The sequence below is a fragment of the Triturus cristatus genome, chromosome 4_2, assembly GCF_964204655.1.
Source record: "Triturus cristatus chromosome 4_2, aTriCri1.1, whole genome shotgun sequence".
NCBI lineage: Eukaryota > Metazoa > Chordata > Amphibia > Caudata > Salamandridae > Triturus > Triturus cristatus.
In genome coordinates, this window is record NC_140586.1 from 351,086,657 (window position 1) to 351,102,856 (window position 16,200).

The 16,200-nt window shown below is 41.4% G+C and overlaps 1 protein-coding gene across 1 annotated transcript in view; it reads right to left on the reverse strand.

Moving 5' to 3' along the window:
* Positions 1-16,200, reverse strand: part of CACNA1E (calcium voltage-gated channel subunit alpha1 E) — a 1,399,715-nt gene that overhangs the window by 82,650 nt on the left and 1,300,865 nt on the right. The window contains exon 42 of the mRNA XM_085601759.1: positions 15,076-15,182. Within this exon, the coding sequence (XP_085457885.1) occupies positions 15,076-15,182 (107 nt within the window). The remainder of the gene's footprint in view (positions 1-15,075; positions 15,183-16,200) is intronic.

Below are 16,200 nucleotides of genomic sequence, written 5' to 3' on the forward strand. Positions count from 1 at the left end.
GTAGTCGCTCACAGGTGAATGGGGTAGGTGAACCACCACTGACTTGGCTATTATGGTGCTATCACTATCATTCTGGTTTTGGACTGATAAAAAACCTCATCAGAGGTGTTGGTACAAGGGGAATTCATGGAAATACTTAAGAATTTTTCGCTTGGAAACTAGTCGTGATTTTTTTTTAAAAGTCTGAATGAAGGCATCCATCTCCATGATTTGCATACTTGAGAGAGGGACAGATGTGACTGTCAAGTTCCTTGCATTGAGTGATTTCCATATGGCTTGTGACTGTAGGGACAGAGATCTTAAATGCATCTCTCCCTGTATGTTCAGGTAGTACATTGTTGTTGTGTTGTCCATCTGAACAAGCAGATAAGTCATTATGATAGCTGAAAAGGATTTTAAAACCAGAAGAACTGCTGGCAACTCTAACAGACTTATGTGGTAGGTTTTCTATTTGTGTGACCATAACCCTTGGGTTCTTAAGTAACCCAGGTGTGCTCCCCATCCTTTGAGAGCCAGGTCTGGTGGCATAGTGGACTAATGCATCTACTGTAGGGGCCTGTGTTTGACCTCATTGTCACAGGTTCATAACCCGGTATTCCACTCAGCCTTTCATCCTGCTGAGGTCAATAAAATGAGTACTGTTGGGTAACAATAAACATCTGTTATTCAGCACCATGCTACCCTTCTGGATGAATATGTGCTTTACAAATACACATTATGTTTTTTATGTTATGTCTGTGAGTAGAGTCTGTATTGGGACATCCAGATGAAATGAGGTCCCCTCAACAGATTTTTCGATTTGATCCATAATGGAAATGATTGAATGGCTGCTTGTGACAGAGTCAATGTCTTTTCCTAACTGTTAGAGAATTGATTCTATTGGTCTTCTAGACATTGCTGTAGAGGCCTCTGGTGAAGTCTGACATAAAGGACCACAAAAATTCATTTGGATTGATGACAGACTCTCCCCAAAAAGATGCACTTTTCTGGACTGTGTATAGGTATAGCTCCCAGATAATGTTCTTTTTTTAAACTGGGAAGGTAGTGGATTTATGAGGTTTACCTGAAGGCCTAATGTTGTCAAAGTGTGGAGGCACGTTGGAAAAAGGTTAAGTGATTTTTTTGAAGAATTTCCTTTTATTAACCAGTCATCCAAGTAAGGATATTCAAATATATTTTGTTTAGTTTGATCAGCTGTGATGACAGCCATACATTTTGCAAACCTTCGAGGAGCTTATTTTAATCTGAAAGGGAGGACTTTGTTTTGGAAATATCTTGAACCTACTGTAAATCTTAAGAACTTTTTTATGATCAGATTGTGGAAGTAGGCATCTTGAAGATATATTGCTCACATCCAGTCTCCTTGATATAGTTGAGGGTAGATTTGGTGTAATGCAATCATTCTGAATTTTTCTTTTCTTATGTACTTATTCAGTACTCTGAGGTTGAGAATGGGCCATAATTCCTCTTTTGGTCATTTCTTTTCAACCAGAAAGCACCGGGAGTAAATTCCCAGTCCTCTATGATGGAAAGGAATTTCCTCCATTGCATTTTTCTGTAGTAAAATGTTTACTTCTTTTTGTAATAATTCCCATTGATAGGTTAATGTTTTGGTTGGAGGAAGAGATGGAGGAAGGGACTTGAATAAAAAGAATATCCATCCTGAACAATATTCAAAACCCATCACTCTATAGTTATTAGCAGCCACTCTTTAAGTGTGTTACAAATCTTCCTCCCACTGGAGCTACTGACTGAGCGGGAGGAAGAAGTGAGTCGTTGTTTTGTATCAGTTTTCCTTGTTGCAGATTATTGACGCTGCCATCTTCTCACCTCTGGATGTTTTGCACTGATTGTAAGATTGATTTTGCTTGTGTTGTTGCTGGTGATGAGACCAGTGAGGGGATTGACCCCTCTGGGGATAGTAACACCTGTCATAGTGCCTGTACCTCCTTCTCTAGGCTTTCTTCTATTTTAGGCCCACTGCTTTTAAGTTGTCCAAATCAACTCGTGTGTGACATTTCATCATCCGCGTTTGAACCAAATAGTGTATTTCCTGAGAATAGTCTGCTCAGGGTTCTATGTTGCACTTCCAGTTTAAGACCTGTTAGTCTGAGCCATGAGAATCTCCTAGTGCAAATACCAGGACAATAGCCATGAGCAGAAAAATTCGATATTTCAGCGTTTGAGACCAGCATACCTTTACTGATGACCTCTTGAAAGTCTTCTCTGTCCTCTTTAGGGAGGTTGCCTGTAAACCTTTGTAGGTAGGCTCAAAAATATCAATCATATCTCCCTAAAAGGGCATTAGCAGTCACTGCTTTCAATGAGGAAGCAGATGTTCAACAAAGTTTTCTTTCCAGAGAGTCCATTTTCCTACTTTCTCTGTCTGATGGTATGTAAGAAGAAGGCGGTAGACGGTCTGACCTGAGAAATACAGGGTCCTTGTCAAGAGTGACAGTGGGCGGTGTACTCTGCTCTGCCCACAGAGTTCACAGAGTTTTTGCCACTTTCTACTCCGCTTGGAGCGTGAAGTTTAGTAAAGCTCTGCCACCAGTTGCGTAGCGGAGTTTGCTGTCCGTACACCCAACTAACAACTATGTCATAATGTGCAGAGGGCAGAGGAGTCTACAGATTTACCTTGTGGCGGTGCCACTCTAACTGCTCTCCTCTCTATGGTGTGAGGAGAGTGTGCCGCTCTATTCTCTGCTTCGTCTCCACTGTGCCAGCCCCTTCCCATCAAGCTACCGTGTAAGTAACGGCAGGCGGAGATGAGATATTGGGCAGAGAGGCGTGTACTGGACATTAAACTGAGAGCAGAAAGGGAGCCCTGGACCTGGCCTCATGGGGAACCACCTACAGCTCATCCAGTAAGTTGTGCTTTAATAAAACTTTGCAGCTGTTTCGGTAACTTTAATAATTAATGTTGTGCGTGCAATCCTCAACAAGCTTGTGAGGTTACACACACTAATGACAGTGCAGGGAAGAACCGGCTTCTGTGAATTTAATTTAATTACATTTTCATTGCTGGATGATACCCTACCTCTGCTATTGCTGCAGAGAGAGATGGAAGGGCTGGGACTAAGCGCTAGATTGCAGTGGATAGGCAGTGAGGTGACTCAGGTGAGCTGAGGCATAGACAAAAAGACTAGCACCATTGACCGGAGGCAGAACGGAGTTGATCTGATGAGGACGGTGTGGATGTGAAGCCTAGGCTGGAGGGGGTGCAGGGGGCAGAAGGTGGTTTGAGGTGAGGTCTGTGCTCGGACATTGAAGAAGCCAACTGAAGAGTGGACTGCATTAGGGGACGTGAATCATCAGTGGAGTCCGCTGTGACTGCTTTGCTTTTGTGGCCATAACAGTTTGCACGTGTTACCCTTTGTCGATTACTCCCACAGTTGGCATTTTTCTGTTGGTAATATAATGTTATTGTCATTGCTGGCATTATACAAAATACAAATTACTATAATATAATGAGACTCCAATTGTTATTTTTAAGTTGAGAAGAGATCGGGCGGAGCAATACAGGGACATGCGATTAAGTGGAAAGACTGTAAATTTAGTTTATCTCTCGGATTGCCTCGCTTGAATATGAAGTGATGATTTATGGCCCCTTTATGAGCGACAATACAGGAACTTCGCAGGTGAGAAGAACTCTGTGGAATCAAGTGGAGTTTTTATGCCACTCTGCAGAATTCCGCGGAGTGCAACTCTGTGAACTCTGCCCAGCCCTTCTCAGTAAGCTTATAGTTCTTCAAGAGCCTAGATGGAGCAGATTTTATTGATGTAGGTGTTCAAAATAACTGCATTGCAGGCTCAAGAGGACAAGGAAATAGAGGAAAGAAAGATCTTGATGATATTCTCTGATGTAGTGTTTTAAAGATGACTGATGTAGATGTAGTAGGGGCAGGCACAGCAATGTTTAACTTAGCTGCACATTTTACTAACATCTAGTTAAATGTTGTTAGATCATCAACTGATGATAGCCTTGCTGGAAATATGTTTAAAAGAGTTGCAGAGTAATTTCTAATAGATGATCTTGAGATAGTTGTCCATGATGGAAATCATATCCTCTACCAAGATCATGATCTCATGCTAGGTCATGTACTAGACCTTCTTCATCTAGAGTGAGAAGACTGCTGTCTTTCTATAGGTCTTCTCCAATATCTACATCTTCAGTGGATCTTTAGCGATGTTCATGTAAGAACTGTGGACTTGCATGAGCTTCTGGTCTTGTGGGAACAGAAGGTGATGTAGGGGAGATCCTAGGTGCAAGCTTAGGGATGTCACCAAGCTGAAAAGAAGGCAGGTGGCTTTTGCTACCCCTGGTAAAGGTGTACCAGATAGTAGTATTTTAGCAGTATGATGAGAAGGTGAGTATATTTGAGAATCATCTGAGCCTGGAGTGGCAGATCTCTCTGACTGAAGTTCTCGTAACCATCTTGGAGAAAGTTTTACAGAAGATGACAGAGATCTTGCTCTGGCTATCGCTGCTTTCGACGTCAACTGTGGTAGTTTTGACATCTACATCCGTGACCTTGACGTTGACAGAGGTGGTTTTGGCGTCAACAGAGGGGATCTCCACATCGATGGAGTTGGTTTCGACATCGAAGGCAATTATCTTGATGTCGACGGTGTTGTTTTCTATGTCAACAGGGTTTTCACCTGTGATCATATGGGTTATTTCGCTGTTGAGTGTCTCGATGTTGTACCTGATGATGGCGAGCACATAGAAAGATTACCAGCCTTTAATGTTATGCCCCTCAACATCACGCTTTCGTCATCGATTGGGAGCAATGTTTCTTCCTCTGATGTATTCTCTCCTTGTAACTACCCTGGGTAGTTCTTGGAGAGGGAGCAAAAAGCTCTACTAGGAGAATGAAATTCTCCAGGGCTACAAGAAGATCTATTAGAAGATCTAGAAGCATATTCAAGTTGTATTCTTTGTTGCTATCCATGCAGTTGCATCTTCTGTCCATCCATCAAAGTTGCTCTCCAGAAGAACTGACAATGAATGCAGGAATCAGGAGACTGATCCTCACAAGACACAAAATACAGAGTATGTCTGGATCTGACTGTCCCTTCTTTTACTTACAAGAAGGGCACTTCACAAAAATGAAGGCATTTTTGACAGAAAGAATCATTATTTGTCTGTCACAAAAGTGTCTCAAAATACTCAGTCAAAAGATGTTAAATGAAACTCCAATATAAGGTTTTGGAAAGATTTGCAATAGAAATTGGCCAAGAAAGGCAGAGCTCATTGCCCCAGGATTCTGTTTCTAGGAACCAGAAAAATGAACTGACCTGTAACCTGTGAGGCATGATGGGATGCAGGGTGTATTGGGATGTTCTTAAAGGCACACTGTCAGTTTTTCTCTTCTATGCTTTGCATTGCAGCCTATTGGCTAAGATTGTCAAACGGTCCCTTCCCTTAATCTTTTTTTTTTTTTAAATGGTTGGTTACAGATTATCTATTCTTACTTTTTTTTTTATCAGTAATTGATTTTTATATACTGTACTGTGATTTTTTTTTCAATTCAATGAAATCTGGTCAGTTTTAACCTTGCTTCAGACTGCAAACATATATGTAAGGTACTATTATACAAAGATTGTACATATATATATACATATACATGTATATATCTTATTATTAAATTGGATTCCAGCAGCACTCTTTTACTGGAAAGGCATCCGACGAAGGAATCTATCCGAAATGCATTGTGCCACTACCAATAAATTCTGCTGCCAGAAGCGATCCTGAGTGATATATATATATATATATATATATATATATATATACATATATATATAATTTTTTTAAGTGCTCCGGGATCCCCGTATGTGGGCAGGGCTATTCAGTGCTAAAACGCCATCCCTCTGACCTCTTGCAGCAAGATGGAAAGGTTTTTCCCTGAGAGCTGCTGTGATGTAGGAGAAGCTGAGGTGACTTTGAAAGAAATGGAGGGCATATCCCTGCTGAACAATCATTAGGACCCATCTGTCTGGTGTGATGTCTCTGGGAGAAAAGGATCCTGCCTCCCACAGGACGGGTATGTGTACTAAGAACAATATAAAGTGGCTTGGCACCTGATGCTGTAGCGGAAGAGGACTAGGAAGATCGGTACCCTTGGAGACCTGGATGGGTCCTCCTTGATCGCTGGCCAGGAAAGGACTGGGTCGATTGCTGCGGGGTAGGTTGGCCATAGAGCTGCCAGTGCACCAACTCTTTTGAGTAGCCTCTGATAGGTCAAAACTGGCTTCAGCTTACCTGAAGATTTCAACTGAAAGAAGACTTGTCTCTGGACTGACCTCGAGAGTTGGACCGGGTCCACGCTCTACACTTAGAACTGAAGCAGAACTTACGTGAGATCCATGACTTCTTTTGATGTTCGGTGACATGCAGCTTCGCTTCACAGTCCCAGATCGGATTCTGGTGTATGTTGGCACACTCATTGCATGGCTTGAAGTCATGGCCGGAGCTCAGACACCAAAGGCACATTTTGGCCCATTCCGTTACTGACATCTGTTGCCTAGAGTCATAGAATGGTTTTTACCCTTCAGTTTAGGTGGGGACATTGTTCCTGTGCACACTTGATGGGAATTGGAAAATCGCCAATAACCAACAAAAAGGGGAGCAAAGCTCCAAATCTGCATTCAAAGGCATAGAACAAAAGGAATTGACATCAATGTGCAGGGATGTTGCCTATTTCCAGCTCTGCTCTGCCTCTTCTGGGGAGGAAAAAGGGCAACACAGAGATGCACAGTCCAAACCAGAAGCACGTGGTTGCACTGCTGCAAAAACTTCAATATCCAGTCTGGGGCCTAGGGATATTCTGAAGGTGAAGTGTTTCCATCACTAAAGTGACCATGCTCTTCAGGAATACAGACAAGAGAATGACATGGTGAGAGTAATTTTTCAAATTTAAGCCCCATAGTTCTTTATCTCTTCAAGCATAGAGTGTCACGTATCAATGGGATCAACCACTATGTCGGTTTAGAATGGCTAAGCTAGTAAGCAGAAATGTCCTCAAAGTGATGCTGATGAGGCACCTAGTACAGAAAATGCAGAAATAAACAAGCTTTATAAAGGGCCCATTTAGAAGAGGTTTACACCTCCTTTATGGGCAGGAACAGGTTGTCTGTTATTTTTTGTCCCTGTAACAACATAAACTAAAAACAGCGGGCCCGATTCACAAAGGCAATCTGAGGGAAAAGTCTAAGTTTATGACTTTTGGTATTCACAGAGGTCATTTACGAGTCGTATCTCTACGTTCGCAGTCGGCCCAGAATCTTCAGCTTGGGCCGCACTCTCCGTACCCAGGCCGTACTCTCTGGCTCGGTCCATTCTCTGAGGCTGGATACTACATCATATCCCAGAAAAGTTTGCTCCTTTGCATCATGGTAAATGCAATCCACAATATGTGCTTCCCTCAGTATTACCTGTAGTGTCAACACTACAGTCAACACTAAAGTCACTCCCCTTAGGGTTGACTGTAGGGTTGACAATAAAGTCAACCTTTAAGGGAGCGCAAATTGTGGACTGCATGTACCATGATGCAAAGGAGCAAACTTTTCTGGGATATGATATAGTGTCCGGCTACACTCTTTTCCCTGCCCAAACAGATTTTCATGATCTCTTCTACCATTTATCACACGTTCCTAATGTTTCTTTTTGTAAAAATTGCATTCTGGCCCATTGATTACACTTTGTCCAGTGCGAGCTGGAGAGTACGGCCTCTGTGTGTAGAGTATGGCCCAAGCCGGAGATTCCGGCCCGACTATGGACGCATAGAAATGACTCGTAAATTACCTCTATAAATATCAAAAGTCATAAAGTTAGACTTTTGTCTCAGATTGCCTTTGTGAATCCGGCCCAGTGTGTGTTTCCCTGCCATTCACTAACACAAACTGCTATGGAAGTATGAATAATTAAAACATATTTTTCTAACACCATGGGTAAAAAGAAATCAGATCTCTAAGTTTTCATGAAAGGTGGTATTTTCTGTAGCACCATATCATCGTCATTCCACCTACATATCATGTCACTACCAGTGGTGTGTCTTCACATCACTGCTACTTCAGCCTCATAGGCATGTAGGAGCATGCATGTGTTGATGAAAAGGTCGATGGATGGTGAAGCCTAAGCAAGAGCAGGAATGTTGTGCGGGAAGTACTGGAGAGTTGATTCAGTTCTATTCCTAAGAAGTATTGAAGCATAACATAAGCACTGCATATGTTGGGTGTCATGTAGAGAGGTGGTGTGTAGATGTCATTTCATAGTTGTGGGGAGTGGTCAGGTACTTGGTGATCTCTGTGTGATTGAGGCATGGGCCATTTGGGTGTTAGGTAATGTGCTTGAGAATCAGAAATGTGTTTCTATTGTGACACAGGAAGTAGGAAGCACAATTAGCTTGAAGGAGTATGTCATGCATATCTGAGTATTTAACAGCAGTTTGCTTCCTCTTTGAATAGTTTTAGATGGAATCCAGGAATGCCCGAGCTGATTCCTTTGACTGACAGTCATCCATAGCAGTTAGTCTAAGGGACTATTGGGCCAGATGTGGAATTACAAAAGACAAGCTGTGACTTCGCTGGTTTCTACATATAGGAATGGAAATGCTTGAAGAATGGAAGCATCAAATGGCTCAGGTAAACAGCTAAAGGCAGGTCTTCAGTCATTTGTCAAAGGTGAGGGTGTCACAGATGCTACTTACTTAGATAGTGGCTTCAAAGTTTTTGCTGCTGGATAGTGAAGTGAAATGGGTGGGACTTCAATTCACAAATTGTACGTTAGTATTTTGATTTGGAGATGAATCTTTGAATTGCAGCTTTATTTGGAGAGACAGTCACCAAGTTTTGAAGTAGGAAGGATGGTTAAATTCTACATAAAGGATAATAAAAGTGGCCTTGGTCAAGACTCTTTTTGCAACTAGTGAAGCAAACATACAGACTAAATCCTCATGACTGGGACAGTAGCAAATCACCTGTGAATCTATAACTGTTATAAAAGTTGGGTAACTTTATTTACTAGTAAATAACTTTTCTTCTCCAACATGGGATCGTTCATTGTTTCAGATGTTTGAATAACTTGAAGTGAATTACCATTTCATCATATGGTGGCAATCTCACCCCAGTCAAACAGGCTGTACACTATTGCTTGCCCCACTGCCATCTCTGATGCCCTCTGGATGTCAAAGCAACAATGCTTTTTGAAAGTGTGAGTATATACCCATGTTTCAGCTTTGCATGTGTTAGCATTGGGCAATCTTGTGAAGTGTGTCAGATTTACTCCCATGCCTCTGCAACTCCAACATTGTTCTTGAGATATCTACCAGAGTTCCTGTGCAGATGCTGAGTTCCCGTGAGGTATGCCATGTCTGGAAAAGCAGAAAAAATGTTGACATTGCTAAAGGAAACAAATCGCTGATCTGATTTCCTGAATCACTTTGTTCTATCAACGTTGAACTTTAGATAATGGTTTATGCCCAAAGAATATCCCAAAAATGAATGGGCCTTTCATCCAGCGTGTTAGGCCATAGGAAGAAATTTGGTACAGAGATGTTTTGGTTCAGAGGAAAAGGATGAGAGCATGTTCAACATGAAGCATAAGTTTGTTGTAGGGGAAGCTCTGGGTTCCTCAAATATCAGGTATGAGGCTTGTATTTATCCAGTTCTCTGCCAGACCTAATTGCCTCCACAATAGCAGTTTTCCTTAACAGCATATCAATTAATGATCAATGAATGCACTATAAGATGCTTCTCGTGTCAGCTATTAGCACTGCATTAAGTTACCAGGTTGATGGTGGTTTTGCCAATTAAGGAAAAGTCTGAAAAAGTCTCTCGTACTAATTTGATAGTGAACAGAGAAGGAGTTCACAGAGTGTTAAGATACCTCAAAACAGCAGGTAAATGGGCATGAATTGATGCACATTTCATGCCATAATTATCCTGTTGCAGAAGGTAGGGCAGAATATCTTATGGGATCTAGGTTTTGTCCCACTACCCAAATGCAGAAACATTTGTATTTGTATTTTAAATGATATGTCTTTTTTGTACAGGTGTCTCTTGCTGCATTAGAGGATTTAGGAAATTAGGTGGAATGGTGAGAGAGATAAACTCTAATGGTCAGGTGTATAAAGCCTTTTTATTTTTTCAAAAGGTCTGATTCACAGAATTAGGCCATTTGCAAATGCAAAAATACATTTTAGTTTGTAACGAACATACATTGCGATTCAGTAGCATGTAATCGTAATTTGTGTTTGCGACTACATACTGAATCGTTATTAGGAAGGAGCCGTTATCCAAACAAAGTTATCCCAATGACATTTGGCCAGCTTCCACTGATGATTTAGTTACTCTTGAAGTGGACCCTTTTAAGATGGCATTGTGGGACTACAAGAATGCCAGCTGACATAATTCCCAGTACAGCTTTGTACTTGTGCACCAAGATATGTGTTGGTGTTTGCTGATGATCTGAATCAGGATTTTAGTTTGTCACTTCTTTCTTGTGAATGGTTGGCCTCGAGGGTAGCCAGACTGACATGGGAAGCAGGAACAAGTGGCCTGATTCACAAAAGTAAGCTTAGACCAAAAGGCTAAGTTTAGACCTGAAGTCTAAGTTTAAACCTAAAGTCTATTTCAGTAGTAGTAAAGTTATACTTTTGGTCTAAGTTTAGACCAAAAGTCTAATTTAGACCAAAAGTCTGACTTTACTACTACTTAAGTTAGACTTTTGGGCTAAGTTTAGACCAAAAGTCTAACTTAGACCAAAAATCTAACTTTACTACTGCTAAAGTTAGACTTTAGGTCTAAACTCAGACTTTTGGTCTAAGTTTACTTTTGTGAATTAGGCCCTAGGTCTTTTGACATGGGGCAAGCATTGATTTCTTCGCATTCAGGATGAGGCCCAGCCTTTGGTGCAGGCCTTCAGAACTTGATTCATGCAACTGGAGGCTTTGATGCGACAGTTGTCCAAGTAAGGTAAAATTCTTATTCCTTACACTTCCATGTGCACTGTTGCTAGATATACATATTTCATGGAAACTCTTGGTGCTAAACAAAGGGCAGATGGCAGCGCTATCAACTGGAAATGCTGGTTATTGTCCATGAACAAAAGAAATTCTGTTTGTTTGTGATGGACTAGGATGTGGAAGTAGGTGCCCCCCAAATCGAGAGATGGCAAAACAAATCTGTTAATAGACTGGAGGACATTGAGATCATTCTGAAAGACTGCTTCCTGATTAACTTGTTGAGTGCCCTTAAGCCTAGAATCATGACTGCAAGAAAAAACCTTGAATAAAATCCCTGATTGCATTTTGACATTGGCAAGGACGGGCCATTTTCTACAGATATTTAAAGATCTCTGCCTCTGAGGCCTTCAGATGTATCTGCTACTCTTTTCTTGGTGGTGTTAGTGTGGGTTGGGGATCAACTCTATTTTATGGTCATGCTAAATGATGTCCAGAATTCAGTGGACCGAGATGAAATGCTGCCAGGCTAGAAAGAATGCCCATAACGTGCTCTCCACCAGCATGAATGGAGTAGGGAGTCGGGCACATCGGGTCTGGTCTTTGTTCTTACTGGATGAAGAAATGACAGGCCTAATTATTTGTTTTCAACATCGTCTGAATTGTCCTTGCATGCTATTTTGATATTGGTTAGATGGAGTCAGGGTGTAGAATCCTGACTTGTGGACAGAAGGATACCCATGCTGTCCATAGAACTATGCTTCTTTCTAGACTGCTATCCTTGTATCCACTGCAAGATACTAGGACTTTGGGCCTTACCCATATCTGAGTTCATAGCCTACAAAGCTTTGTATATAAGCTTGCCAAAAAGATGTTGTCCACAAAATGGCATATTAAGTATTTTGGAGTGGAAATCAGGGTGAAAGGATGTGTCTTTAAATAACCACAATGCTTAAGACTGCTCCTGTTTCCATTTGCCAGAAATCATTATTGGAAGCATTCAAGGATGTGCCAGTCAAGGTGGAGAAGAGACTTAGCTTGATCCCTTCTGTCAGCTGGTAAGTTATCCAGGAAACCAGACATATCATGCTATAACTGTCTGTCATAGTAAACCAAAATGGCATTGGAGATCTTGATAACAATAGGTGTAAAAGTGCCTAATGTCTTTCCTGTGGCATCAAGGTGGCGGCCTTCTGAGTCACATGGAGCAACACATTTGTGGGAAGTGTTGCGAAATAACCTTTTGGTAGCAGAAGTGTTCAGTGAATACAACTTCATTTGGTTAGGGGCCAAGCCGGAGCCATGTTAGTGGTATTGTATTTCATCTCAAGTCTGGTGACGGAAGTTGCCTCCATTGCAGAATTTTTCATACGGGTAAGACCTTCCTCCCAGTGGCGATCATGTGTGGAAATGACCCTAAAGACACATCTAGAATTATAGTCAAATAGAAAAGATTCCACAATGGTTGAAACTGACAGGCTGAATTCTGGGAGTCCTTTTATTAATTCCTTTTATTAATACCATGAAAATAACCTGCAGTGGTGAGTCACTTAGTTTTGGTACCATCCAAATCATGAGTGTCAACAGCCTGGTAAACTTGGCCATATTGGTTGTCACTTTCCTGTGAATGAATATATTCTCCCCATCACACAGACGTTTGACTTCCTGACCACAAAGGATATTCAGGGGCAACACCAGCATTATTTGTATAAGTGTATTGATCTGCATAAGAGATATACGTAAGGCCAAATGAATCTCAGGTACCTTTTGAAAACCACCCGTCAATGATGTGAGCACTGACAGTGCTGTTCTTGTACGATTCTTCACAGTGACTCTGTTGATGGAGAGGGCCTTGGTGGCAGACATGCATAGGAACTCAGGGGCCCTAGAGGATTTGTTTGGCAGAAAGGCACAATGAAATGCAGTGAGTTCATGATCTGAATGGAGGTATGATTTCAGAAGGATATGAGTGTCGTCTTAATATTAATAATAGATTAAGCCAAACGATTTGATTGGATAAGTCTCAGGTCTTCGTTAGATATTAAACAGAACTGAACAATTATTGAGCTCTGTGCTATACTGAATTTGATTAGTTTAAGTGATGTGGTGCACAAAGTGGGATCAAGATGATCTCTATTTGGTTTGAGAGGAAGGAGATCCACCTCATAACTTTGTCCCAAATGCCAATGTCTTAGCGTAACATGAGAAGAGTGGGGTGATGAACTGCATCTAAGGCAGCTGAGACATCCTTAAAGATCAGCGCTATACTTCCATTTTTGTCCAATTGAGTTTTGAGGTTATGCCACATACAACAATAAAAGATTATGGTGGGAAGATGAAACACACCGGTGCCTTAGCCTGCAGCATGTTGGTCTCAATTTAGTTGCAGAAGTTGCCATATGATCACATAGCGAATGATCTTTATTTATCCAGACTGTTTGGATCAAGCATGGACTTCTTCAGGGATGGCATGGAGCAAGCATTTTCAAATTGTGTAGGTGTTACCCCTCAAGGAAGAGAGAATTTAGCATAGAACTGTTTGAAAATGTGTCTACTTAGAACTACCAATAATGTGTGTGTATTAGGTAATTTCAGTTGATTTTTTCTAAAGTGCACCATTCATGATTGATATGGCCTCTCACCGCCATAGGCTGTCGGAGCGGGTCACTAGATTTGTAGAGGGATATCCTTTATTGGGGCTTGGTAGTGCATGCGGATGAGCTAAAATTTTGCAGAATAGCTTGCTGGTCATTGAATTCTGTCAACACAAAGTGCAGTTGGTAAATCAGTGCTTGGCATGGTGGCAAGTAAAAAAAAAAACTAGGGATGGGTCAGAGCTGAATAGTGACTGATATGGGCATGTCATAGTAGATCAAAGGTTAAGCGGATCAAAGGAGCCAGGTTTGTAACGCTTTCCTAAAGGCCAGGTGGTCAGAAATGGAGCAAATGTTCTAGAAGTTTAACACGAAAGAGAATAAAAGGCACTAAGAAGGATTTTCAGTCTGTACAAGTTTTGCAGAAAGGAGAGATTTTTTGAAGCAGATATTTATTGCTCAATTAGCAGAAATATTTTAACTTGAAGTATTCTGCTCCATGTCTGTATGAAAATCTGTGGAACATGAATTTTGTTTCAATGTCCAATCTCAGAAGCCCTGTACGGCACAAAGAGAAGGATACATGTGGTGATGTGCTGTGGAAGTAACATTCTGACAATTATAATTTTCATGGGTGGAAAAAAAAAGTTGGAAGTAGACAGAAGACAGCATTGTAGTGCACTGGCATAGCAGAGGCTCAAGACGATGATAGCTATTAGTGCAATCACCATTTGGAGTAAAGCTGGCTAGGTAAAGGTGCTTGTGAAATCCAGATTTGGGGTACTCGTGAAAGGCCTGTGTCCATTTGCAGTCTTGGGATTTACACTCTCATTGGTCAAGAGTGGTAGCCCTAGTGCATGAGGCCACAGGATGCTTTGGTTCTACCAGGGAGATTGCCACAGGTCATGATCTCGGTCTTGTCTGGATTGCACCACTTGTGTATTGGTTCATTCGGTGATATGATCTAAGGAGGTATCTACCAAATCAGGAGGATCCCAAATGATAGAAACAGGTTTGCCAATGGGATAACATAAATTTTGATGTGAATGAGGAGACATGAGGTGCAGTGTGATGCTGCAGGTGAAGGGGGGTGTAGAAGAAAGGAAGCAGATATGAAGAAGGCTGTGATACAGTTGAAGGCAGAGTCCTGGATGCCTAGTATGATTTACTATTGCATCAACTGTTTGGTCTGACAATGTTAAAGGTCAGAGAGAAATAGAGAAGAACCAGCTCACCTAAACGTAAATGAGGATTACAGTTAAGACTGTAGTATATAATTAGTTGACTCATCTGCAAAACAGTGACTGCTGCAGTTTGACTTTGCAGAATTTATATTAGTTACAGAAGTACTTCTGATTGTATGCCAATATAAAGTCAGGCAGTGACATAGATAAGGAGAGACTATCAAGATGAGAGCACCATGTACTTTGGATCCAGTAAAGCAACCAGGAAGCACCATCATTCCATCCAGATACCACGATGTTGGCTCTTGTGAAGCCCTTCCATCTTTTACTCACAGGCCGGAGAGAGTGTCCTGTTGGTGGTACGGCAAGGCTTTGGCATTGGATATGATCTCCTGTGGTAGAGAGGACGCCTCCATGCGCTGGAACATAGGAGCATTTTTCTGCACAGAGAAATAAAAGAAGAATTACAAACCAAATTTTGTTGCATTCCATTTTGGTTGCAAAACCTTGTACATGGGTGATGACATAATGCACACAGTTTGTGAGCCAAAGCCCTTGGTGTTGCTTTTCCATTAAAACTAAGATAGATTTCAGTGTACAGGGTACAAACCTAACCTAACAAACCTAACAGTCAATAACTCATCATTAATGGCTTTGAGACAGACAGAAAGGCGTCTCAAGACCCAGTGACTAGTCTACCGTATGACCTGAGGTGTTAATATGTATGTATGTATGTATGTATGTATGTATGTCCAGTCTGATAATAGTCTCGTTGCAGGTTTGTCATGTGTGTAATATATGTACAAAAATTTACTTTCACATATTAAGGCATGTTGCATTTTCTCATAAGGTGTCCAGCTCACAGAAAAGACAATGTCAGTGCTTCAAGTCCCATGAAACGCTGGCAGTGAAGCCAAGCATGAGAAAAAACACACAATGTAGGGTTGACGTATGCAAGCAAAGTGAACTGTTCAAATATTTGCTCCAAACATTCTTTCAAGGTCATTACACAGTCTCTTAAAAGATGCTTGGCATCAAGCAGAGAATACCATACTCACTGCAAACTGATCACTTAGAAGATCTACCAAATGTAAACCTGAAGAACGATGCCATCACTGGAAGGCCCACAAAATGTAATATCTGAAAAGTTTGCTAAAGAAAGTATGTACACAAATACGAGTAGACCTACAAATGTATGGAAAACAAAGTGAACAAGCATTGACAAAGGCCATAGGTCTTGCTTGAATTCTGAATTCTAAACTAGATCACTGGTTTTGTCAATGCTTGTTGGCAGCTGTCCAGCAACATGATTTGAAGGAGGCACTGGTCACAATGAGCAGCAGCAATGGCTCCTATTCTTTCTGGCACTGATTGAGCTAAAGATTAGTAGTAGCCTCACAGCAGTATGAGAAGGAGCCACTAGGTAAATGCAGCCAGGCAGGAGATTGGTTTGGTGGT